Here is a 23,608-nt window from a genome sequence, read left to right as displayed (position 1 = left end):
TAATATAAAAAATTTTAAACTTGGGATAATTCAATGATAAAGTAGTTTTAAATTTAAGAACAGAATCTTAGTTTAGATAGTAACTTGATTAATTTCATATATAGAGTATATTTATTATATTGTTTTTTGTTGAAAAAACTGTTTTCGTCTTTCATTGAATGATTTTTCGTTTTAAGAAAATAGATTGAAAAACACTTCAAGAACAAACTGTAGTTAAAATGGTTGGTTAAAAAAACAAATAAACAATAAGAAAAGGATTGTATACAGAAATATCCCACTAGTAGATAATAATATGTCCCAACCATCTAAGCAACAACAATTATCTAACGAAATAGTTAATACCCTACGTACTTCCCAACAACAATTAGTTACGGTAAAAGCTCAAATTCAACAATTAGAAAGACAAGATAGAATTGCCCAATTAACTAAACAAGAATTAAATTCATATGATAATAAAAACGTATGGAGATCATGCGGTAGAGCATTTGTATTACAAAAGAAAGAATCATATATTGAAGATTTAAGTAAAGATGAGAGTACAGTTAAAGAGCAAATCAAAGCCTTGAATATTAAGAAAGATTATTTAGAAACTACAATCGAAAAATCTGTAGATGGGTTAAAAAAGCTAACTGCTGCATCATAAATTTGGTTTCAAAAAATAGCCTATTGCATTTAAAGCTGATATGTACGACCACCTGATATATGTTTCAGCATATATATTATGTATCATATATAACTTAATAATATGACTCGTTTTGAATTACATCAAATTTTAAATCATATTTAAATAAAAATAAATTCTTTACATGGATATCATAAAACAAGAAATAAAAGCTATATTCTGGAAAATAGTATGAGCTGCTATTATGATTATATTTTATAGTAAAGATAAAATTAACCGCCAATTTTAAAATGTCAAAAAAGTTTCCGAAAAGGTAAGGGTGGATAAAAGTGAATATGTAGTTTATATAGGGAAAAATTTCATAGGTTAGGGTTTAAAAGTTTAAGTAAGAGGCTAGACTTCATAATAAAAAAAGAGGGGTATCATATACAATTTTATGAGTTAGTTTCGAGTTTCACAAGTGAAAAATCATTAAAAATGTAACTGTTAAAATTTTTAAAAAAAATTATATGTTTATATATAATAATTTTATATTCTTCAACAATTAAACTTAAATAAATAAATAAATAAATATATATATATTAAAAAAGAAATTATATAATTCAATTGCTATACGAGACGCCAAAAAAAATGGATGATTATAGAATTGACGTACCTGATATTGACCTTTTATGTTCTGCAGAAGAATGGTTTTTACCAAGTGAATTAAATATTGGTCGAGAATATCAATTTCTAAGAGAAAATATGATATTAACTAAAAGTAAATATTTAAGTGAGGTATGTGAATTTGCATTAAATGGTAAATTAGAAAGAAAAAATTCAGTTTCTCAATATAAACCGGTTTATATAATTTTTAATACTGAATCGAAAGTTTATTGTAAATTGGATTTACCAAGTATGTCAAATGACCAAAATGCAAATACATATAATAAAATTGTCACTAAAATATTTAATGAGGGTGGATTTGACTATTTTAATAAAGTCATCAAAGATAAAATTAAAAAATGTAATAAAGGTGAAAAACCGTTGTATGAATTAAGTTATCTATCTACCATGCCTGTAATCGAGAATAATGATATTAAATTGAAGTTGGAGCCTATTCAAAAATCATGGGATCGATACGGTACACCTTTAACGATTTTCAAACTGATAGATAAGAAAATAGGATTTTGTGAACCTTTAACTAGTGGATATGTTATATTTTTAGGAGGGGGAATTAAAAATGAAGATATGGTTAATATTTATTTCCATCTTAAGAATTTAGAATTATGGATATTTAACAAAAAAGGAGATGTCGGCTGGAGAGATATGGTTAAAATTATCAAACAACCATCTATAAAATTCTCTATTGAATTTATCCGAATTAACAAATTGATTACTAAACGGATTTTATTTAAATTCAACAGACCTGTTATACCATACCATTTATTTTTATACATGGAAGGTAAGTATTTAAAAAAATACGAAAATGATATTATGATGGATAATAAAAACAAAAAAGATTAAAACCACCTAAATATTCCAAAAATTATGAAGAAGATTATAAACTTGTTCCACCTTCATGGGATTTCAAATATACACCTTTACAAAACACAATTGCAAAAGGAAGAACTATTGATTGGTAAAGGGGGTGAAGAAGAATGATAAAATAAAAGATTTAACAAAGAATATAACTAGTAACAATGCAATATATATGTATATATAATACAGAAAAATAATAATAATAAACAATGAAATGAAATGATAAGGAAACTTACGTAATACCAAATCAGGAAATAAGAATGAGATCACATGACTAACGAATTCTAGTCTACTCTAACAACCCCTTTTCTTCATCCAATTGTAGTTGTTCTTGATCTTGTTGTTGTTGTTGTTGTTGTTGTTGTTGTAGATACCCTAATGAATGAAGGTATTTAATCAAACCAACAAGACCTAACATGATAATCATGGAACTGATCATCGATATTTTGAAGTATTCCCAACCTAAGCACTTTTTATCAAATAGAGAATCGTTTTCATCGATCAAACAGCCTGAAGGTCCATCTATCTTTATTATCAATTGGTCATGCAACCACCTGAAAAATACTAGTTCATCTGTTTCTTTATTTTTACTACAATGATATAATAATTTTGTATCGAAAGTTTTATCACCCCAAACATTGTTATAAAGAACAAACTGGAACCCCTTTTCGTTGTGATGTTGAAATATATCGACATCAGTATCCAACTTATCATTGAAGTGAATCATTTGAGTAAGAAGTTTTGATTCTTGTGAAGCTGGTGTTTGTACTTGCACTTCAGTAGTACTACATAAATAATCATCATCATTACAACGAGTATTATTAGAAGTTTGGCAAATATCAATAAACCAATTCTCAAAAGTTAGAGAAGGAGGAGTTTGCCAAACAGAAGTTTTCTCAATTAGAGACTTACTATTCGAGATGCGAAATTTGGATAGAAGTTCATGAGACGAACAATCTAGTGCAAAGGCAGTGGATGCAAAAAGGGATAAAAGTAAGTTTCTAGAGACCATGAGGTAATATTTTATTTTATTTTATTTTTTTTATCTTGTTTGACTGAAATATGAGAAATAAAGTATAATATATGTGCAAACTAAATGTATTTCTATGTCGTATATATATACATATATTTATATTAAGTATAAATATATCTATATAATTATTATACTGATATTTATATTTATATTAATGATGCTTTTTTATTTATATTTCATCGGCACGGTGCCCTGAATATTTATCAAATATCGTGATGTCCGAAGTCCCGGAATATTTTTAGTATGCAGTTGTTTCTGTGTCGGAGAAAGCCCGCAGGACCTCCGCAAAAAAGGTAACTGTTACGCGAAAAGCATGTATACTAAATTAGGAAGTGTAAGATCAACGTTACTATTACAATTTTATTTTCAGGTCAGCCTGACCAATAATGGTACAACTGAGGTGCAGCCAGTGAAACAGGAGGTGGACCAGCCGATGCTGTAGTTGTGGTTGTGGCTGCACTACTAGCTGTAGCCGCCGAGCCTGTATCGTCTGCAGCACGTGACGTACCGGTGCCTAGGCTGACAATAGCGGGACGTATCAGTAATTGTTCGGCAGCATCTAGCCTTGCATCAGCATCAGCAAGTTGAAATGTAGCTGAGCTGGTAGTGGTAGAAGCAATTGGTGTATCGATAGAACTTGTGGCATCGCGCACGTCACGAACAACAGCGCGTAGTGTGCGTACTACACGTTGACCAGCAGCTTGTAGACCAAGACGAGCCACCAATAATTGTTCATGTTGATGTTGTAGGTTCTTACGGTCTAATTCTGCAGCACGTTCTATAGTCGATAGTAATTGCAATTTGAGACGTACTTTGGTTAACTCGGCAGCAACCATTTGACTACCAATTGCAGTAAGGCCTTCGCGTTCATGACGAGTGCAGATCCCACTACGCACACCAACACTTCCTAAAGCAATAGATGCAGCTTCTTGAAGTGAGGCAGGAGGAATGGGTTTTGCGAATTCTTTTTCGTCATTATTTTTCGTGTCAATGCTTTTCGTATCGCTGTTTTTCGTGTCACCATTTTTCGTGCCGTTATTTTTCGCGTCGTCCGTTTTCGAATTATCGTCTTTTGTGTCGTTCACTTTTGCGTCGCTACCTGCTTTTGTGTTGCTCGTGGCATCTGGCATGCCAGTTTTCGTATCATTTATACTATCACGTGATGTATCCTTCCCATTATTATCATTATTATTATCACTACAATCATCATTATGACCATTATTAGCATCTTTATTATCTTTGTCGACCTTTGACTTGGCCTCTGATTCATCCTTCTTATCGTCCTTCGTAGTACTTGCATTGCTGTCATTTAGTTTATCTATCGTTTCTTTCATATTCCAATCTTTAGCATCCTCTTCATCAATCTGTCGAAGGGCTCGTTGAGTCATGCTTTGTACGATTCTAGGGTTAACCAATCCTACTAGAAACGCAATAGTTGATAGTACAGGGTTTTCACTCTTGGAAAACGGCAGATGTGGTGCATATTTTAATGGTCCAATATCATTTGTTCCTTGATCAGAATACAAGTACGAATCTTCAATAGGTAATTGTAAAAATCTTAGTATACATTCCTCGGGAGTCTTATTCCCAACATGCTTGGCGATTTTATACCAATCTGTTTCATATTCATGAATTCCTCGCAAGAGACGTTTTAATTCTTCTTTGGTCCATTTTTTTTCATTACCGATACCATTATATTCATCAATTATACTAGAAAGAATCTTAGGTCTTTTTTTCGATGGGTTTTCTGGTTCATTGCTGTTTACATTATCTTGTTTCTTGATGTGTACTTCTGTTTTTTCTTCTTGTTTTTCTTCTGACTTCTCTTTTGATTTATCCTCTGAGTTCCCCACAGGCTTTTCACTCTCATCACGAGTTCTTTTTTTATTTGTCCCCTCCATGTTTTTAGAAATTGTCTTTTGTAAATATTGAGATAAAGTAGTAGATTGATCATCCAAGTCCATCATTTTTTTTAATTTAGCAATATCAGGTAATTGAACACTTGGTTTATAACTTTCAAAGGGGAAAAGCCCTCTTGGTGCATCATGTCTTGTCGAGTATTCTCCTGTTAACGGTGGTTCAATACTTTGAGGTAATTTCTCAGTCTTGATTTGATAATTGATTAACCCCCATTTTATTAAAAATCGATGAATACGGAATAATGCTCCAGAATCACCACAAAGATTTCTTCGTACTGCCGTTAAACTAATATATTCATTAGGATTTAATCGATACGAATTAACCATGAAATTACGATATTTGATGTATACTTGTGGAGATTTAGATGCAATTCGATTCGTGAAAAATTCAGGCAATGACTGTTTTTCAATTGGATGGATCTTTTTAAGATTAAACCAGCCTGCATAACTAGGGATAATAATTTCATGTGTTTGTGGTATAGAAAGAAAATTCTGGTCTTCTTCTTCTTCCTCTTTCACTTCTTTAGTATCTTTTTCCATGTCAACTTTGCTATCATTATCATCATCAGCATCTTCCATCCTTATATCTTCATCCTCATCATCCTCATCTTCTTCGTCTTCATCCACTGTATCACTTTTATTATCATTCGTTTCAGATGGCTTGGGGGCTTTCATAGCAACTGTACTTCTATCGATTGTATTTTCATTATTTACGGCTTGAGTGTTTGAGTTTTGATCGGTAGTGTTTTGGCCATTTGAAGTTTGGTCAATCGTGGTTCGTTCTACAGGTGGTAACGTAGCATTAGTATCAGATTTTATGGTTTCTTGAGTTGAAGTATTCACATTTGAATTTTCATTTTTCTGTTCGTTATTCTTTTGTTCTTCATCCTTTTGTTCTTCATCCTTTTGTTCTTCATCCTTTTGTTCTTCATTCTTTTGTTCTTCATTCGTTTGCTCTTTAGTTATTATATTATCTTTACCAGTAGTTTCAGTAGTTTCAGTAATTTCAGTATTAGTGATCTTATTTGGTTTATCGGCTAAAGTTGCTACTCCATTTTTATTTGTATCAGCTTCGTTTGTAGCTTCCATATTTACATCAGATTCATTATTTGTTTTGTTTATTTCATTAGGATCAAGATTTTTTTCAAGTGTTGTGTCAACTTTAGGCTTAGACTCTTCTTCATGGCTTGCACCTGTATCAGGTTTCAAATCTTCCTTAGGTTTATCATCTTTTCCAAGGTCGGAACCTACATTAAGTTTATCAACTTCATTAGATTTTATATTTTCATTCACTTGAGAATATGCTCCAATGTCTACATTGGGTCTATCAGTGTCTTTCAAACTTATCTTTTCAATTGGTTTATTTACAAGTTCTGTCTCAGTAGTAGTTTCATTAGTATTGGCGAAATTACTATTTTCTTCTTCAACAGCATTTTCTCCTTCGCCATTATTTTCTCCTTCAGCATCGTTTTCCCCAAATAAATCTTCGTCATCTTCATCATCATCACCAGCACCATCACCCGATTCTTCATTTGTATCACTCTTGGTATTTTCTTTTGATATATCATCTTTAATATCCTTTATTATATCCATATTGTCCTCTTTATCTTCATTTATATTTGAATCGTTAATGGCTAATTCGATATCTGGGTCATTCGAATTGTCAAACAATGAATCATTTTGATCATTTAAAAATATGTTAGAATCGTCATTTATCATCGATTGACTTAAAAGATCATTGTCATTATTACCAAGTTGCTCTTCTGCATTACTATCACCAATATTATTAGTATTATTACTTAAATCAGGGTTATCCATAAAAAGATCAAAATCGTTCTGATCATCCAATTGTAAATCATTTGAAGGTGATTGATTGGCCTCCAATACTCCAATATCCAAATCATTTAATTCAGAATCACCATTGTTATTATTAGTAGGATCTTCCGAATCATTAGCATCCATTAAAAATCCATCCATTTTTTTTTCGATTCTTTGAAGGCTTGCTAGTTGACTTCCTCTTGTATCTTTCTTTTTTTTTAAAAAAAAAATTCACGTTAAACACAATCTACGTATGTTATTCTTGTTAATGGTATTGTTGTAAAAGAATAGGTAAGAATAAAATGCCTTGAAAAAAAAAGATTATGACGTAAAACAATTTACAATGAATTATTCCTTTAAAAAAAAAACTTAAAATATTTTGATCGTCTAAATTTATTCAGCCTTGTAATTGAAATTACTATATGTGGACGCGTATACCTAGTGCTTGTTGTTTTTTTTTTTTTTTTTTTATTTTTATTTTTTAGATTTTTTTTCCAAATTCAACTTCAACGTAAATTGTTAATTACTATCGTTTGTAATTTGGCTGGTTAGTTATTAGCTTTACCAATGTTTGGATTGAAAAAAAATAAAAGAGAAAAATAAGAAAAAGAAAAAACAACAATTAATTACTCACGATAAAACAAAAGGAAAACGGGAAATGGCGAAAAAAATACGATCCACGTGATGTACACGTGACCGCTTTTATTGACCGGGTAAAATAAAAAGTCACGTGAAAACTGTTAGTCACGTGCTCTTATAGTTCCGTTTTGGTCAATAATCAAAGTTTTATTTTTTTCTGTTTTTGTCAATCACGTGGTATTCTATCTTTTCCGATTTAGGCAAGATCTAGTGGACGCGAAATTTTTATTTTTTGGAGAGCATCAAATTAAGTTCCTTAACAGGAAAGTGGGGCAAGGAAAAACGCGTAAATCAAATCTGGGCTAATTCTATGCAAGCGTTTCACAAGCGTATAAGCCTTGACTCAGAAATGCCCAGAGGTTTGGATTGAAAAAGTTTTAGTTTAATTGCCTAATAGTAGTGACGGATAAAAAAAGAAAACAAAGGAAAGTTTAGTGAATTTTTATTCTATACCATTTGCTTTTGCTGTTATTATTGCACTGATTCCAAGTACACGAAATAGGTACACTACTGTATAACGACTTGATGATTCATTACTCAACGTTTTCTTTGACTTTCAATTTTCAATCAATTTATAAACTTTCTCAAGTTCAGTTCTTGATTTATTTAATAACATATTTGCTATTTTTCTTATTTCTTTCACTTTATTTTTTATTTTTAAGTGAATTCTTGATACATTTTTTGTCTCACACCTTTTCAAGTTGTTAATGCAGAATTAAATAGATCAAGAATTTTAATTACAAATCCAAATATAATCTTTTGAGGTCGAACAAAAAGCATTCTTCAATATTTTTTAATACATACTGAGTCCGACTCTATTATACACTATCATTTATACATTTCATCTTTCAGAAAATAAAAATACCAATATTTTTCATTTAATCAAATATAATTTGTTCTTCATTCTTCATTACTGCTCTTCATATTTTTAAAATTTAATCCAATTACAAAATGCTGCATTTTTTACTTTATGCTTTACTTATAGCATCATATGTCTTTGCTGATATCAATATTCTTGCTCCAGTCAAAGATGCCACATTCTCTCCAGCTGCAGGTGCCACTGCCGTGTCTATCGAACTAGAATGGATCGATAGTGGTTCATATCCAACAATGAATGATATTACCTATTTGAGTTTTGTTTTAGAGCAAGGTCCTAATAGTTCTATAGAACCAGTTGGCACTTTAGCTCAAAAGATTCCTCCATCTGCTGTTACAAAGGATTCAAGTAATAATTACTTCTATACAGTTACCGTTGACGGCACTCTTATTGGTGATGGCCAATATTATATTCAAATCTATGCTGTTGTGGATGGTGCTGGTAATACAATCCATTATACTCCACGTTTTACTTTAAAAGGGATGAAGGCTGCTAAATCAAACACTTATACAGATACTGTGGAACCAACTCCACAAACAGCTATCAACATTAATACAGATATTACTACGACAGCCCCAACCGAAGTTATCGATACTTCAGCTTCCTTTTCTGTTCCTTATTATTCACAAACTGGTTCTGCTCGTTTTGCTCCAATGCAAACCCCACCTGGAAGTTTAATTACAGCTACTAGTTGGTCTCGTCGTTTTCCAACTTCAGAGGTTACCTACTATGGGTCTCATAGAAACTCATTGGATCAAATAACCACAGTTACTCAAGGTTGGTCAGGATCTCTTACTTCTGATTATAATTACGCTACTCCTGCATTACATCCATCTGATAACGGTGGGTGGTATAACCCTCGTGATAGAATTTCTTTATCAGTAAGAAAATTAAACCGTAAATCATAAATACATTGAAAGAAAAACAAATTAAAAAATCAAAATCAAAATCAAAATCAAAATCAAAATAAAAATAAAAATAAAAAAATAAAAATAAAAATAAAAATATACTACAATCTTTGTTTGACAAATTTGAAATTCCTTATTAAAATTTTTATCAGCATTATTACACGCCATATTCTCTTTACATTCATAAATGACATATATAAAATAAGAATTATATTATATTATTGAGTTTATACTTTTTAATTATTATTACATTTGAAAATATTTATTCAACATTCAATCATTTTTTGGTATTTTTTTCCAATTTGTAATGATATTTTATTTCTCCAATACTTTCTGACCCATCGGAAGTAGTATTAGATGTTGTATTTATTTCAGAAACTTTTTCTTCAACCAAATATTTCATATAATCTTCTTCTGATATTGTCAAATCTTCCAAATCAATATTGTTATAAATATCGTAATCATCATCCTCTTCATCATACTCAAAACTATTTTCACCAGGCAATTCATATATATCTCTTAATCCAAATGTTGGTCTTGTATGCTCTTGAAGAGTTGGAGTAGTATTCCAAGCGCTAATATCGTCAGTATCATTTTCTTTACCATCTATATCCGGCATAAATGGATTATTATAGGTAGGTAAAACCATCTTTTGTAAGACTTTATTAGCACGACTTTGCTTATGGTTTTCCATATAAGTGTTATATTTATCTAAGATACATCCTAAACCAACTCTTCTTAGAATTTTTGTATACATTCTTAACGCATCTTTACCTAATCCAAATATTAAAAATACCAAATATGACATTAAAATATATAACCATATGTTGTATATTGGATGAGAAATATCGAATTTATAGATAACATCCCACATTATATTTTTAGTATGTGTTTCTTCAAAACTATAACTTCCATGAAGTTGATGTAATTCTACCACAAAGGTATAAATTGAGAATGGAAACATAACTAATAAAATTAATAAACAAAAAATTAATAATCTGGCAAATCTGGTAATGTTTAACCCAGAATTTGTACAATGTAAAATATCACCCACATCTTTTCTCTTTTGATAAAAGTTCCATAGGACTAATCCAGCAAAGATTGCTCCAATAATACTCCATATTACCATCCACATAGTGTATAAAACAGTTGTAATCCAAGTTGGAGTTAATAAATTTTGACAGCCATTATAACGTGTAATACCATATCTGAAAACTTGCAATAAATAACTGAAACCCATTACCATGATGGGTGTTATTAAACTAATGCTTAAATCTTTTATTATTCTCCTCCAGGAATTTAGTTCAAGTAATACCTTATCAGCTCTAATTATTTCATATAAGTTATAAACAACATTTGTTACACAACATGAAATACCAACATTTGCACCCACTTGTAATTTAATGACAAGATCACACCAACCTTTACCATCCCATCGCGTCATAAAATCATCACCACTCCAAATTACTGCATTTACTATACACGTCAGATTCATTATTAATAACCACGTTATTAAGATAATCGCCGGTATATTTTTTGAATGACTATGCCAAACTAATGGAGGAATTAGCAGTATAATTGCTATTATACATAATGAAATTATTGAAGCTTGATATGACATTTCTTTTTTTATATTAAAAAAAATAATAGAATGTGAATATTTCTGAAGTAAAACTTTTTGATTAAATTTATTTGTGTTTCTTAATAACTTATCATTTTCAAGAAAAACAGGTAGAGAATTCATCGTTCTTCAACCTATTTTTTATATAATAAAGAACATTTTAATAGATTTCATTTTATTATAGTTTGTTTCATTTAATATTTCAAGTCATCACTTATACCTTCCTAATTAGTGTCACAATGATTACAACGGGTATGCGCCTCGCTCTAAGCAGTGCCTTTTTAAAGGGAAGAAAAGAGGTTTGCAATGTTTTTATTTGAAACCTCAATGCCTTGTTATAGATAATTAATTGAATTTATTGTATTTACTTTTAATAATAAATATTTTTAAATTCATATTTGTTAATTAGCACTCTACCTTTTTTTATATTTTATTTTTTTTTTTTTTTTATACCATTACAATCAATTATATGGCACAACCAATTTTCAGTGCAATGCGTATTCCGGAGCATGGTATTGTACTGAACTTCAAAAAATATTTATGTATCCACATATACCTCATGCTTGAAAATATATAGCAGAACCTATTCCATAAGAGTAAAATGAAATAAATTTGTTACCAAATATATATTAGTAAGAATATAAAAATATTAAATAAAAAAAAATAGACGAATACGTAAGAGTTAGAAATAAAAATAGAGTGCGAAAAAATTATAGTTGTTAAATCGTCTTTTATTCCATTATTTTCTTTTCACTAAAATTTCTTCAATACACATTAACATTAATTCGTTTGTAATAATAATATTTTTTTATTTTTTTTAATTTTGTTTTGTATTTTTCTTTGAATTTTATTGAGCTAATTAGTTGCATTATAAAATTAGTTGGAATGTAGCAACTGCAAAAGCAAAAAAGTAAGAAATTATACTATTACCGCTTGGGATTAATACCTTACCTTCATTTTTCCAAGACCACTTTCTAGAAGTAGAAGAAACAGACATTAATGTGGTAGTTGTACTTTCATTGGATACAATTGCACTCAACCAACTATTTACATCACTACTTTTAACAATATCATCAAAGTTTGCTTGGCTTGAAATAAAAGAAACAATATTACCTTCAGAATCGAAAACAACACCACCTTTCATAGTACCATTTGTGGCTCTTTGAATATACCCTGAACTTTGCATACCAATAGTAGCGTTTCCATTATTTTGTAAGGTACGCACGTTAGAGTACAAACGATCAGTGTTGTCAGGATCAGTAACCTTAAATATATCATAACCACCACATCCAGAAGCGAAACAGGAACATCTGTTATCAGTTGGATATTCGGCCGTTCTTGCAATATGATCATTTAATAACCAAATACCTGGCATGTTGAAATTTCTAATAGTGTCATTGCTGCCTTGAGCATCGGTTGGCATACTAAATTCAAATAAGAACATTTTTGTATTACCATTAAAACCGTAATAAGCTGGGATACCCTTTCTATAAATACCACATCCCTTCTTTCTTTGTGATTTTGAACATTTTGCACCACTGTAAATGATAATTTCATTACCAGATGACAAATAATTGTTATTTTCTAGGACAGTTGGATCAAAGGCTGTTTTAATACCATCTGAGTTTGCTAAAGTCAAAGCAGGACCTAAGCATGGAGATATATCGCCTTGTAAGTTTAAAAATGTGACATTATCAGCAGTTTGCTGAGCATCGTTGTAATAAGAATCTCTAGTCCAATCTGAAGAATTATTATCAGAAGTGTCACCAATTACAAATCTTTCTGAAGTGTAAAAACCAAATTGTTTGATAGATATTGGCCCTCTAAAATGAACAGACAAGTATTCAGATAATGGAGAATTGGGGCCTTTGAAGAAATATTCCTCTTCTTGTTCACAGAAACAAGTTGTCTTATCATCTTCGTTCTCTATCTTCTTCACTGGGTAATAGCTACCTTCAAAACCTACATTATCAAACTGTAGTCTGTCGAAGGCCTGTGCATTAATATTCGTTAGCAGTGGAATCGCTGCAAAAATTGGTGCTAAAATGGATTTCATTACTAAATAGTAGTTGTTATTATCGGTGTTTATTGATCAATGTCTTTTTTTCTTCTTAATCGTTTGCTTTATTTTGTTATTAAGAGAAAACTAAAAACAGTAACACAGATATATTTATTTATATATGTACAGAAATAGAGAAATGTCTTAAAGGAAAAAAAACAAGCACCCTGAGATAGGTATTGGGAACGGAACTCAATATATTATTTATATATGAATGCAAATATTAAGGGGAAATCTGGGGCTTCGGCGGAATAAATGAATGTATGGATGATCCGGTTAATCGTCTAACAATTGTGCAAATGCCACTTAGGTATGTTAGAATCAAGAAACCAAGGAATGAAATAAAACAAAGTAAGTAAAAATAAAAGAGTTAATTCTAATTTAAAATGAGCAACAGAGTAAACAAATAAACAATACATAGTTCTTTCCAGTCCTACTTGTAATGGCCTCTAAGAAGCATTAAAACAATGTTTAGTAAATAAAGGACATTTGAATAGGGATGGCCCTTCGATTACTAATTTCAGGCATTAGTATTCTAGGAGCTTTATGTGAAATTTTATTAAATTTTGGATAACTGGTGGCTCAACTCCTGTAGTCACTAAGCTATTTCCTAAAAAAGGCGATGCATATATAAAGTTTCGGACTGTGTCTTAAAAAGTTTAGATGGTGTGTCCCGATACAGCTTCATCGAGCGTTCACGGCATACCCCTGTTTTGGTTTAAATAAATATAGGCATTGGAAAAATTTAGGAAGGTCGCCCTACAAAGAGTTAAAAACCTAAACTTAACTAAGGGAGGTATGTCACCCTTAGATATGGGGCCACAAAAATTAAGACTATTTATGGGTAATAGTTGAAGAATAAATAAAATTTTTAATGTGTAATGTCGGAATAGTATAATGCATTAGGAGAAAAAAAGCATGTATATCAAAGTGATATACATGCTTTTTTTTTTAATTTTTTTAATGGGGTGGATTTGACAGTAATTAACCATATCATTATGGCTAGAAGAACATAAATCGAAATTCCTAGAAAACAATGCAATATCCATTGTCTCCAAATTTTTCTTGTGTTATCATGAGAATTAACAACATCATGGGCACATTGTGCAAAATATTCTTCTTGGGAGACACCATGCTTGTTTAACTCTAAGTCAGTAGGTAGATCTTCTTTGTCCCATGGTTCAATGTATTCTTCGTGAGAATGTAACCATTGACAATGAATATATAGATAAATTGCTGCTAACCATAATGGAGGTAAGACTATGCCAAATTGCACAAAACTTTTCAAAATTCCAATATAATTTTTACTAATATTGCATGAGGAACATTCACAACGGATATGAATGCTTTCTTCTTTCATGTTTATTTTATTTTTATATTTGTTTTAGCACTTTTTTTTACGAAATGAATATGCTATTATTTATTAGAGTATAAACCATAAATACCCAACCATTATATATAAATAATCTACTTTAAGCTTGTTTTAAATCTCTCATAAGATCTACCTTGTAAGTTACCCTTTTTGGAGATGAAAGTTATTCTACATATGTAATATACCGAATGCGGTAATTTACATCGCGTTTTATAATGAAACAAATGTGAAGTTTGAAAAAAAGTCATCTATATATCGAAAAAGCCGCATCTCTAAAAAAGAAATAGTAATGGACTTTACATATATATTTGCAAAAAGAATAATATTATAAAGAACTAAAAGAAATGAAGTCAATTCGTCTTAGTGCTTGTGCTTGTGCTTGCTTTTTTTTTTTATTTTATTTTTTTAATTGTGGTTCCTACGCTCTTTTAAGAACCATTTGCTCATATAACCATTTACGAATTTATACACTTTTAGTTTTTTATCCTTTGTAATTTCAGCCGGTGGACTACGGTTATTATTATGCTGTACTTCCTTCTTTGTTAGAATTTTAACAATATCCCTTGATAGATTCTTAGCTGTTGAATGTTTCAAATGATTTTCTTTCTCATATTTTTTCAACATGTTAGGAACAATCATTGCAAAGAATTTATTCCAAGTTCTAATTAATTTTTCATCTTCAGTGCTTATAGGCTTTTCAACGTTAGAATGCACAGTATCATTATGAGGGGTAGGCACAGATCCATTAGAACCATTTGTTATATTTGGTGTTCCTGGAGATTTCGGTGTTACAGTACTTACATTTGGCTTCTTCTGTAGTGCATGTGCAATAATTCTCTCTAATTCATTTTTCTTTTCATGTTCGAGTTGTAAATTAGCTTTTAATTCTTGAATTTCTTTGGTTTTAGCCCTCTCCAATGCAATACGTTCTTTTTCTATTCTCTCCTGTTTTCTTCTTTTAAGTTCTTCTTCACTAAGAACTCCACCATTAGTATTATTGTTATTCCCGTTCATATTTTCACTTTTATCAGATATTGTATGTGAGTATAAACGTTTTTTATTATTGATATTACCATTATGATGATGATGATTATGATAATTATGACTATGGGAATCTAAATTATTTTGTGAAAAGACTTTCGTTATTCCAGCTGGTGGGTAATGCAATTTTGTTTGTTGTTTGGCATTATAATAAACTGGTCTACCATTTTCTTGTAATATTTCCCATCCAGGAGGTAATCGAACTTTTCTAAAATCTTTATCATTTCTTGAATCAAATTTGGTTGAAGTACCGTTTTTTACTAGGTTAGATGATGATGACAGTGATGAAGAAGATCGTTTAATTTCATTTTTGGTAATCTGAGTATACATCTCAAAACTGGACCATTTTTCAATTAATTGATTGCATATATTTGATAGTTCAGGAATTTTTTCCTCTATGTCATTTATACGATCAACCAGATTACTATTAATAATACCATTTCTTGTCGTTTTTGGCAAATTATTTAATATTATTAGAACTGTTTCAATCAAATTAATTTCATTATGCTTAATAAATATTGGAAGTAACCTTGAAAAACATTTATAACCATGTAATTTAATTACTTGTTGAATCAATTCTCTATTCTCTTCTTTATTTAATGGGGAAATCCTCTTTAATAACTTTTCTGCTAATAATATTATATTCGAATTATCTTCTAATTGTAGCAAGACACTCATTACTTTTGTAATATCACTACCTGAATCACAGGGTTGGACGTCAAGTTGTTCCACAAATTCTTTATTTATATTATCGTTTGATATAGTTACATTAATGATCGCTTTAACATCTATTTTATTATCTTTTATCCATCTTTTTTCCATCGACCTATTAACTCCTAATGCTTGTGCATATATTTGTGGTAGTAAGAGAGCTGCATCGGTTTGAGTCTTACCACCAAGGAATCCCAAACAGTTTGCTTCACCACAATAACATTTCTGTGGAGAAGCACCATATCTATCAACGTTATAATCAAATGTAATCTCTTCACCTTTATCAATAGGTCTCTTCGCAAAAATCCCCATTTTCAATTTATCACCAACTAACCATTTATTTACATAAGCATTTGGATTACAAGAATGGTTGCAAAATCTCCCCAAATTACCCTTTTCAGTGGCATCTATAAACTCTCCACTCTTTAACATCATAAAATAAAAATGTTTTTCGCCTCTTTGATCATAATTAATCATTCTTTTATGAAACTCATCATCATCTATGACTTCGCCGATATATTCATAAATAAATTGATTAATTTCAAGATTTTCATTTGCTCGAACACCAAATCCTTTCATTTCAGTTTGGAAAATGGAAATATTGGAATATTCATGTTTTTGAAATCTTTGATTTTGACAATTATCACCACAATAATTACATTTAGAATTAACACATTCTATTAAAGTTAATCTATTAATACAATCTGAATTTTCATCACAGGAATGATTCACACCATCAGAGTAATTTTCCACACAATCACATTCCATAAATTCATTACTGGAAATCCCTAAATGGCTCTTTGTATAAATACATGAATCGATCTTTTCAAATGTTTTCAAAGCTTGCTCAGTACAATCTGGTTCATCTAAAAATAATACCTTCTTATTCATTAGATTTGGCTATTTTTATTGATCAAAAAGAGTTTAATTTGTTATTAGATCGATAATAATAGAGATACTCTTATGTATTCCTGACACTAATATAACTAGTTTCCTATGGAGAGATCTATTTTTCTTTTTTGTTATCTTTACTCTGTTATCTATTTTAAAGTTAAAACTGCTTTATTTTATTTTATTTTATTTTTTTTTTTTTTTTTTTTTTTCTAATACTTGTGTTTTTCTTTTTTTCTTTTTCTAGAAAGTAAGTTTTCGCGGTTAATGCAAATTCCAGTTATTAATAGTAGCTCAATGACAGCAAAATAAAAATCTTAAATTTCTGATCGTAAACACTAAAAAGAATAAAGTTAGAATAATATATTCTTAAAAAATGTATAAAGAAAAAACCCCGAATAAAAAATAAAATGTAGAATTATGTAGAATTTAACTTATTCATTTTCTGCCTCATCAATGTATATTTTACTCCGGAAAACGTTTAATAAATAGCCTCCAATATCTCTTTTTCATAGATGAGGCTGGAACTCTTCTTTTGCTTTCTTATTCTTTTTTTTTTTTGCTTTTTTTTTTAAAAACTAAATACAATTAACGAATTAGCATGACATTATATAGCTTGCTTAAATAAGGATAAAACAAGACAGATATAGTTATAATCTATGTAACCAAATAATATTCATAAGATGATATATAAAGCTTGTTTTTTTTTGTTTAATTGCTTTTCTTTTCTAATTTTCTTGCGATTTTATACTTTACTGTTAAGAAGAAAAAAAGTTGTACCCTATTTAGAATCTTCTTATATCACTAATTCTAAGTTAGATTTCAAGCACCAGACGAAGACCATCTTGGTTAGATTTAAGGTAATTGCAGTTGAAATTTAACTAATAAAGAACTAACTGTAATGGAGTTTAAGAATTATTTTGTCTACAAAGATTCTAAGAGAGAGAATGGAATCTTTAATAGAAAGAGTGATATCTTAAAAAATATATAGTGAAATATTACTAGATTAGGCATATTTTCAAATGAACTTTGTGGCCAGTATTTCTTTACTCTTTTGGTTTACGCCATTCCGAATCAGGGGATATTGTCTCAAATACCTAAAACGGGAAATCCAGGGAGTGTCGGATTTTTTGTATGGCGACAGTAATTATGTATATACATTTATTCAATACATGATAATATTAGGAAGTATCTGCGATTTACGATTATTAATGCTTTAAGCTATTTATTTAAAATGTTGTATAGTAGTGTATTATTGTAGTGAGGTGAAGTAGAAAAAATTTTATTTGTTGTGAATGAAAGATAGTTGAAGAGCATCGAAAAATTGAGTGTATAAAGTGGATATATATTTAATTAAACCAGGCCAATTCTTATTATAATAAAACCATCTAACTAATACAAATTACAAAGCTAGTCAAGTTCTACTAATAAAAAAAATAAAATGTCTAGAGGTACTGTATATGCTAATTCTTATCCAAGAGCTGTTGTTGTCCAGGCTTTAATCAATCATTATGATTTGCCTTTTGACATTGTTGAATCAACAAACAACAGTACTTTTGAAGCAGAATTCCCCATGCAAAAAGTTCATACTCTAGTCACTTCCGAAGGTGTCAAATTGCAAGAAGTTATTCCATTGAACGAATATGTTGCAAAACATATCACTGATATAAAAGAAAAGACTCAATTGTTATCTTTGGGTGATGATTTGTCCATTGCCTTACAGGGAAAATTTGCCTCTTTATCAAATACCGATTTTTTTATAAATGTTTGTTACATTTTCTTAGCTTCTTTGGGAATAATTAAAAAACATTCTGAGATGATGGAAAGATCTTGGAATGAAATTAACCACGCCGCAATCGTGTTCAACGAAAGATTGTCTAAGCATAAATATTTGGTAGCTGAAGACCACGTAACTTTAGCAGATTTATTATCTGCTGCACAATTTGCATTTGCATTTCAACATGCTTTAGGTAAAGAATGGAGAAGACAATATCCAGGTATTGAAGCTTGGTTACTAAGAGTATTGGAATCTCCAATTTTGAAAGGTACTCATGTAGATTTTAAAATGGCAGAAAAGAATTGTGATGCCAAATAATTGAAGAGCAAGAAAAATCTGAACTTATGCAATTTTCTCATATAATTTGTCATATGTACTTTGTATAAATTTTTCTAAAAAAATTTTTTCCCTCAGATGCTTTTAGTATATTAAACCATCATTTATTTATTTCCCTGTTCTCAAAAGTCATTTCGGGTTATTGGCTGGATCTGGAATGAGAATTTAGAACTGTCCTGCTATATAAGAAATCTCAGATACTATAAAAGGCTTAGTTGGAATATGCCGAACAACAAAATAAGCTGTCCTTTTAACACTATCTGGTTATAAGATGTACAGGGGTTGAACCGATATATGCCAAGGTTCAAATGATAAATTGCTTTTTTCTTCTTTATTTTTATAAAAAAAGAAAATCAAATGTTTTTTGGGTTATTTATTTTAGAATATTTTAATGTTACGAAACGATAGCTCTAACTCGTATAGATTTTACACTGTTAAATTTCTTGTTCTATTTAGTTATTCTCTTTAACACTCTCTTTATTTGATTTTATATATTTAAGAGGTCAAGTGAAAATAACAATAAATAAAAGCATATTGGCCAATATGTAAATTCAATTGATTGTAATAAAACATACACAGTACTAATGTCAAAAGGAACCTTATATGCAAACGAATATACAAGAGGAATTGCAGTTCAAGGTATAATTAAATATTATAATTTACCATTTGACATAGTATATTCTAAGAAAAATACAGATTTTGAGAAAAACTTCCCAATGCTTAAAATACCTGCTCTAATAACACCAGAAGGAATCAAATTACAAGAGGTCATCCCATTGACAATCTATGTGGTAAAACAAATCCCAGATGAATTGGAGAAAAGAAAATTGTTGACTTCAGATGATGATTTATTAGAAGCATTACAAGGAAAATTCTTATCCTTATCAAACACCGATTTTTTTATGAATATATGCTATATCTTAATGATGTCTTTGAAATTTGTACCTTGGCATCAAGACATCATCGACCGTGCATGGACAGAGGTAAACAATGCCGCTGAGGTGTTCAGTGAAAGATTATCAAGGCACAGCTATTTAGTAGTCGATGACCATATCACCGTAGCAGATTTAATATGTGCCACCCAATGGGCTTTCTGCTGTCAGAATATCCTAGGCAAACCGTGGAGGGATAACCATCCAGGGATTGACCCATGGGTATTAAGGGTCATCAGATCCCCTATTTTGAAAGACTATTTCTCAGATTTTACATTTGCCGAAAAAAATTGTGATGAGAAATAAATAATCATCACAAGCACTTTTTTTTGTATCTTCACTCGCACTTTAATAGTTAATAAATATCTATATAGAACATTGGATATGAAGTTAAAGTAACTGTTCATCCATTTCAGGACATATCGGGTATCCACATTCTTGATCCATCTGACCCTTTGGAACAAGTGATTCAAGAATAAAAATAGAAAAAGTGATAACCAATAACCACAAATAAGTTCCACTTATAGCTCATCTAATTATTTTGAAGTATATTAGAAAAAAGAAATGTAGACATGGTAACTATCCTAAACAGGAAATATCTGCTTAGCTTGTGCCATAACAAATTTGTGGGTGACAATGCATCATCAAACCTTCAAGGTTATGGCCAATAAGTATTTGCTATACACAAAATAGAATAGAAAATGACAAAAATGGCCGAATCTTATTGTATTTCATTCTGCGCATTTTAGCTTTGTTGTTTTCTAATCTGGATCTCTATTTCAAAATATTTTTTGACATATTTTTCAGATTATCAATCATCTTTATGCTTATAACCTTGAGAGTATTAGGTTACTACATTCGGGAATTTTTGAGCTTTCTCATCGGCACAAAAGAGTTCTCGGAATTTCATGTTGAAATTTTCCAAAAAAAATAATTGTACAAACAAAATATATTCCTCTTATGATTATTAATGTTTAGAATATATGGTGGTTTTTTTTTTTTCATCTTACAATATTTTATTTAAACTGAGAGTTATTTGATTTGTATTTTCGATTGTCTTGCAGTTCTTTTCGTTTACCCACACAGCATACTCATCTTTATTTAGAGCTTTAAGGTGTATAGTTTTTTTTTCATAATTTTTCAAAATTAAACTCATCTAAAATTGTTCAGAAATATTATTTATATAGGAAAAAAAAATCATTTTAATCTCATCAAATAATTGAGCTAATTTTAAAATGTTTGACAATTCTGTAATGCCAAGATGGCTAATATTTTCTTTATTCTCATCATTGTCATGCATATGTGGTGGGTGTTTAGTTCCAATTTTGTTTTACTTAACTCCAAAAAATTCTCATAATAATATTAATACTAAGCTGGTTAATTATGGTCTTTCATTAAGTGCAGGCTCCATGTTAACTACATCTTTGTACAAATTGATTCCAAGAGATGTAGATAATAACTTAATTATTTTTGAAGGGCTATTAATCGGTATTGGTACAGGTTTATTTTTGAACTCTGTGATCCATTCATTCGCCAGTGAATCATTGATTCATTGTGCAGATGAAGGTGCTGTCATGATTAAAAATACTGATGCTTCTGATTTGATTAACGATATACCCTTATCAGGGCATGATCATCCACATAATTTACTTAATGGGACGGACACTATTGAACAAGCCCCAACTGGAACTAACCCTTCTGCTGTTACTAACGAAAACACTCCACTTTTAACAACTAACTCAAATGAACCAAAATATTCGTTGGTTAACTTATTAGATTTGAAAAATAAGAAATCCAGTGGAAGATTAGTTCAAGTTGATAACACTTCAAATAATCTATCAAACACTTGCAGTTCAAATCCAATTACTTCCACCACATGCAATTCAGCTACAACAAATCCAAATACAAACCATGATTTACCTTGTTTAGAAAACGATATTGGTTATGATTTGGAGAATATATCAATTTATAGAAATAATTTTATGGCAAATGGTTTGAAACCAAAATTGGCCTCTTCAGATTCAAATAAAGCCTTATTATCACATCATCATAAAAAACATCATCATAACCAATCTCATAATCGTAATAATCAAGATAATAAAAATGATTCTGGTAAAAATTCTTCAAGTGTTACACATGAATCTGAGGTGGAAAATTCAACCTCAAACGATAATAGTATTTTAGATGATGCCCAATATAATACTTTCGATTCTAATACCAAAAAAAATACAAAGATTAACAGTGCGAATAATGTCACCGTTGATGGAGAAAATGATACTTGTGATTCTGATGATATTGAATCCCAACACCACTTGCATCAAATTGAAACACCATTTTCCAAATTGATATCTATTGGTTTCCAAACATGTTTAGTAATGACACTACATAAATTCCCTGAAGGTTTTATCATATTTTATACAAATAGAGATGGCGGTAATAATGTTTCAAGTTTAGCCAGTGAAGAAGAATCTTTGGGTTTCTCTATATTCATTAGTCTTGCTATTCACAACTTTGTTGAAGGGTTTGCCATGACATTACCATTTTATACTGCTTTTGAATACAAATATCTAGCAGTTTTAATCACTGCTATTCTTGGGGGTGGTTCTCAACCAATGGGTGCTGCTATTGGTTATTTCCTATTTAGAGGTAAAGGTGGAGAGTCATCAGATAATTCTAAGATGATGGATTTATTATTAAGTATCACAGGTGGCTTTTTATTATTAATTGCTCTACAGATGTTTCAAACTGGTATTGGTTTCAGTGATGGGCATCATCATCATATGCACGTTAAAGAAGCGGAAGAAGATTTACACGATGATCATGACCACGGTGTTGAAGATGATATTGATGATCATAGTTTAGCTACCACTTGTATAAAATGGTGTTGTTTCGGTATACTGCTAATATTTGCTAGCAACATATTCATTTGATTGTAAAATAGACTTTAGTTTTTGATTTATTTATTAATATCCTTATTTTTATTTATGTTTATTTCTCTTTACTAAAATTTGAGTAAATCCTTTTTTTCTTTACGAACTGGCTAGCTATATTACCTTCGTAATCCTCCGATGGCGTTCATTTAGGAATATGGCATAGCATTTAGCCATCTTTTCCTTTTTTTTTCCACTTTTATTGTTTATATTAACATTTTGCAGATTTTCATATATTTTTATATATTTCTATATCATTAGTTTATCCATTTTCATTCACGTTCATTTTTTAGTTGTATTATTTCGTTAATACTTTTCTATGTATTTGTTATGTTTATTTCTATAGCAACGAATTATGACATCAAAAAAATAAAAAAAGAAAAGAAAAAATAAGAATTATCTAAAGCCAGAAATATAGCTACAATTTTAAAAATAAAAATTACTGCACTCATGGATGATATGATACCATTATTTTTTATTTTTGGTCTCCAGCCTTTTATAATATTGAGATGAGAAGTATATCTCTTCGTAAAATTGGGGTATTTCATTAGGTAACATATATATGATAGCGCCGTACATATCGGAGTTCCTTAAAAACGAA

At 30.1% G+C, this 23,608-nt stretch overlaps 12 protein-coding genes across 12 annotated transcripts; 6 read left to right on the top strand and 6 right to left on the bottom strand.

The window, feature by feature from the left end:
* Nucleotides 1-292: 292 nt before the first annotated feature.
* PFD1 (prefolding complex chaperone subunit) lies at nucleotides 293-643 on the top strand (the record flags this gene model as incomplete). Its single annotated transcript, XM_004182581.1, has 1 exon — nucleotides 293-643. The coding sequence occupies one exon, from the start codon at nucleotides 293-295 to the stop codon at nucleotides 641-643; it is 351 nt and encodes a 116-aa protein (XP_004182629.1).
* Nucleotides 644-1,252: 609 nt separating this feature from the next.
* On the top strand, nucleotides 1,253-2,128 carry TBLA0J01110 (uncharacterized protein; the record flags this gene model as incomplete). Its single annotated transcript, XM_004182580.1, has 1 exon — nucleotides 1,253-2,128. The coding sequence occupies one exon, from the start codon at nucleotides 1,253-1,255 to the stop codon at nucleotides 2,126-2,128; it is 876 nt and encodes a 291-aa protein (XP_004182628.1).
* A 304-nt stretch (nucleotides 2,129-2,432) lies between these two features.
* On the bottom strand, nucleotides 2,433-3,155 carry ATG27 (Atg27p; the record flags this gene model as incomplete). The annotated part of the gene is made up of 1 exon (XM_004182579.1): nucleotides 2,433-3,155. The coding sequence occupies one exon, from the start codon at nucleotides 3,153-3,155 to the stop codon at nucleotides 2,433-2,435; it is 723 nt and encodes a 240-aa protein (XP_004182627.1).
* Nucleotides 3,156-3,547: 392 nt separating this feature from the next.
* On the bottom strand, nucleotides 3,548-7,072 carry SWI3 (Swi3p; the record flags this gene model as incomplete). The annotated part of the gene is made up of 1 exon (XM_004182578.1): nucleotides 3,548-7,072. One exon carries the CDS (start codon nucleotides 7,070-7,072, stop codon nucleotides 3,548-3,550), a length of 3,525 nt encoding a protein of 1,174 aa, XP_004182626.1.
* A 1,431-nt stretch (nucleotides 7,073-8,503) lies between these two features.
* On the top strand, nucleotides 8,504-9,337 carry KRE9 (Kre9p; the record flags this gene model as incomplete). The annotated part of the gene is made up of 1 exon (XM_004182577.1): nucleotides 8,504-9,337. One exon carries the CDS (start codon nucleotides 8,504-8,506, stop codon nucleotides 9,335-9,337), a length of 834 nt encoding a protein of 277 aa, XP_004182625.1.
* Nucleotides 9,338-9,614: 277 nt separating this feature from the next.
* Nucleotides 9,615-11,081, bottom strand: STE3 (Ste3p; the record flags this gene model as incomplete). The annotated part of the gene is made up of 1 exon (XM_004182576.1): nucleotides 9,615-11,081. One exon carries the CDS (start codon nucleotides 11,079-11,081, stop codon nucleotides 9,615-9,617), a length of 1,467 nt encoding a protein of 488 aa, XP_004182624.1.
* Nucleotides 11,082-11,826: 745 nt separating this feature from the next.
* TBLA0J01060 (PGA52 family protein) lies at nucleotides 11,827-13,014 on the bottom strand (the record flags this gene model as incomplete). Its single annotated transcript, XM_004182575.1, has 1 exon — nucleotides 11,827-13,014. The coding sequence occupies one exon, from the start codon at nucleotides 13,012-13,014 to the stop codon at nucleotides 11,827-11,829; it is 1,188 nt and encodes a 395-aa protein (XP_004182623.1).
* A 928-nt stretch (nucleotides 13,015-13,942) lies between these two features.
* ASG7 (Asg7p) lies at nucleotides 13,943-14,377 on the bottom strand (the record flags this gene model as incomplete). The annotated part of the gene is made up of 1 exon (XM_004182574.1): nucleotides 13,943-14,377. One exon carries the CDS (start codon nucleotides 14,375-14,377, stop codon nucleotides 13,943-13,945), a length of 435 nt encoding a protein of 144 aa, XP_004182622.1.
* Nucleotides 14,378-14,794: 417 nt separating this feature from the next.
* SET2 (histone methyltransferase SET2) lies at nucleotides 14,795-17,032 on the bottom strand (the record flags this gene model as incomplete). Its single annotated transcript, XM_004182573.1, has 1 exon — nucleotides 14,795-17,032. One exon carries the CDS (start codon nucleotides 17,030-17,032, stop codon nucleotides 14,795-14,797), a length of 2,238 nt encoding a protein of 745 aa, XP_004182621.1.
* A 1,441-nt stretch (nucleotides 17,033-18,473) lies between these two features.
* TBLA0J01030 (uncharacterized protein) lies at nucleotides 18,474-19,127 on the top strand (the record flags this gene model as incomplete). Its single annotated transcript, XM_004182572.1, has 1 exon — nucleotides 18,474-19,127. One exon carries the CDS (start codon nucleotides 18,474-18,476, stop codon nucleotides 19,125-19,127), a length of 654 nt encoding a protein of 217 aa, XP_004182620.1.
* Nucleotides 19,128-19,729: 602 nt separating this feature from the next.
* On the top strand, nucleotides 19,730-20,383 carry TBLA0J01020 (uncharacterized protein; the record flags this gene model as incomplete). Its single annotated transcript, XM_004182571.1, has 1 exon — nucleotides 19,730-20,383. One exon carries the CDS (start codon nucleotides 19,730-19,732, stop codon nucleotides 20,381-20,383), a length of 654 nt encoding a protein of 217 aa, XP_004182619.1.
* A 929-nt stretch (nucleotides 20,384-21,312) lies between these two features.
* Nucleotides 21,313-23,007, top strand: ZRT3 (Zn(2+) transporter ZRT3; the record flags this gene model as incomplete). Its single annotated transcript, XM_004182570.1, has 1 exon — nucleotides 21,313-23,007. The coding sequence occupies one exon, from the start codon at nucleotides 21,313-21,315 to the stop codon at nucleotides 23,005-23,007; it is 1,695 nt and encodes a 564-aa protein (XP_004182618.1).
* Between the last annotated feature and the right edge of the window lie 601 nt (nucleotides 23,008-23,608).

The sequence above is a fragment of the Henningerozyma blattae genome, chromosome 10, assembly GCF_000315915.1.
Source record: "Henningerozyma blattae CBS 6284 chromosome 10, complete genome".
NCBI lineage: Eukaryota > Fungi > Ascomycota > Saccharomycetes > Saccharomycetales > Saccharomycetaceae > Henningerozyma > Henningerozyma blattae.
The sequence above is the reverse complement of the archived record's forward strand: the minus strand, read 5'-3'. Positions and strand labels throughout refer to the sequence as shown.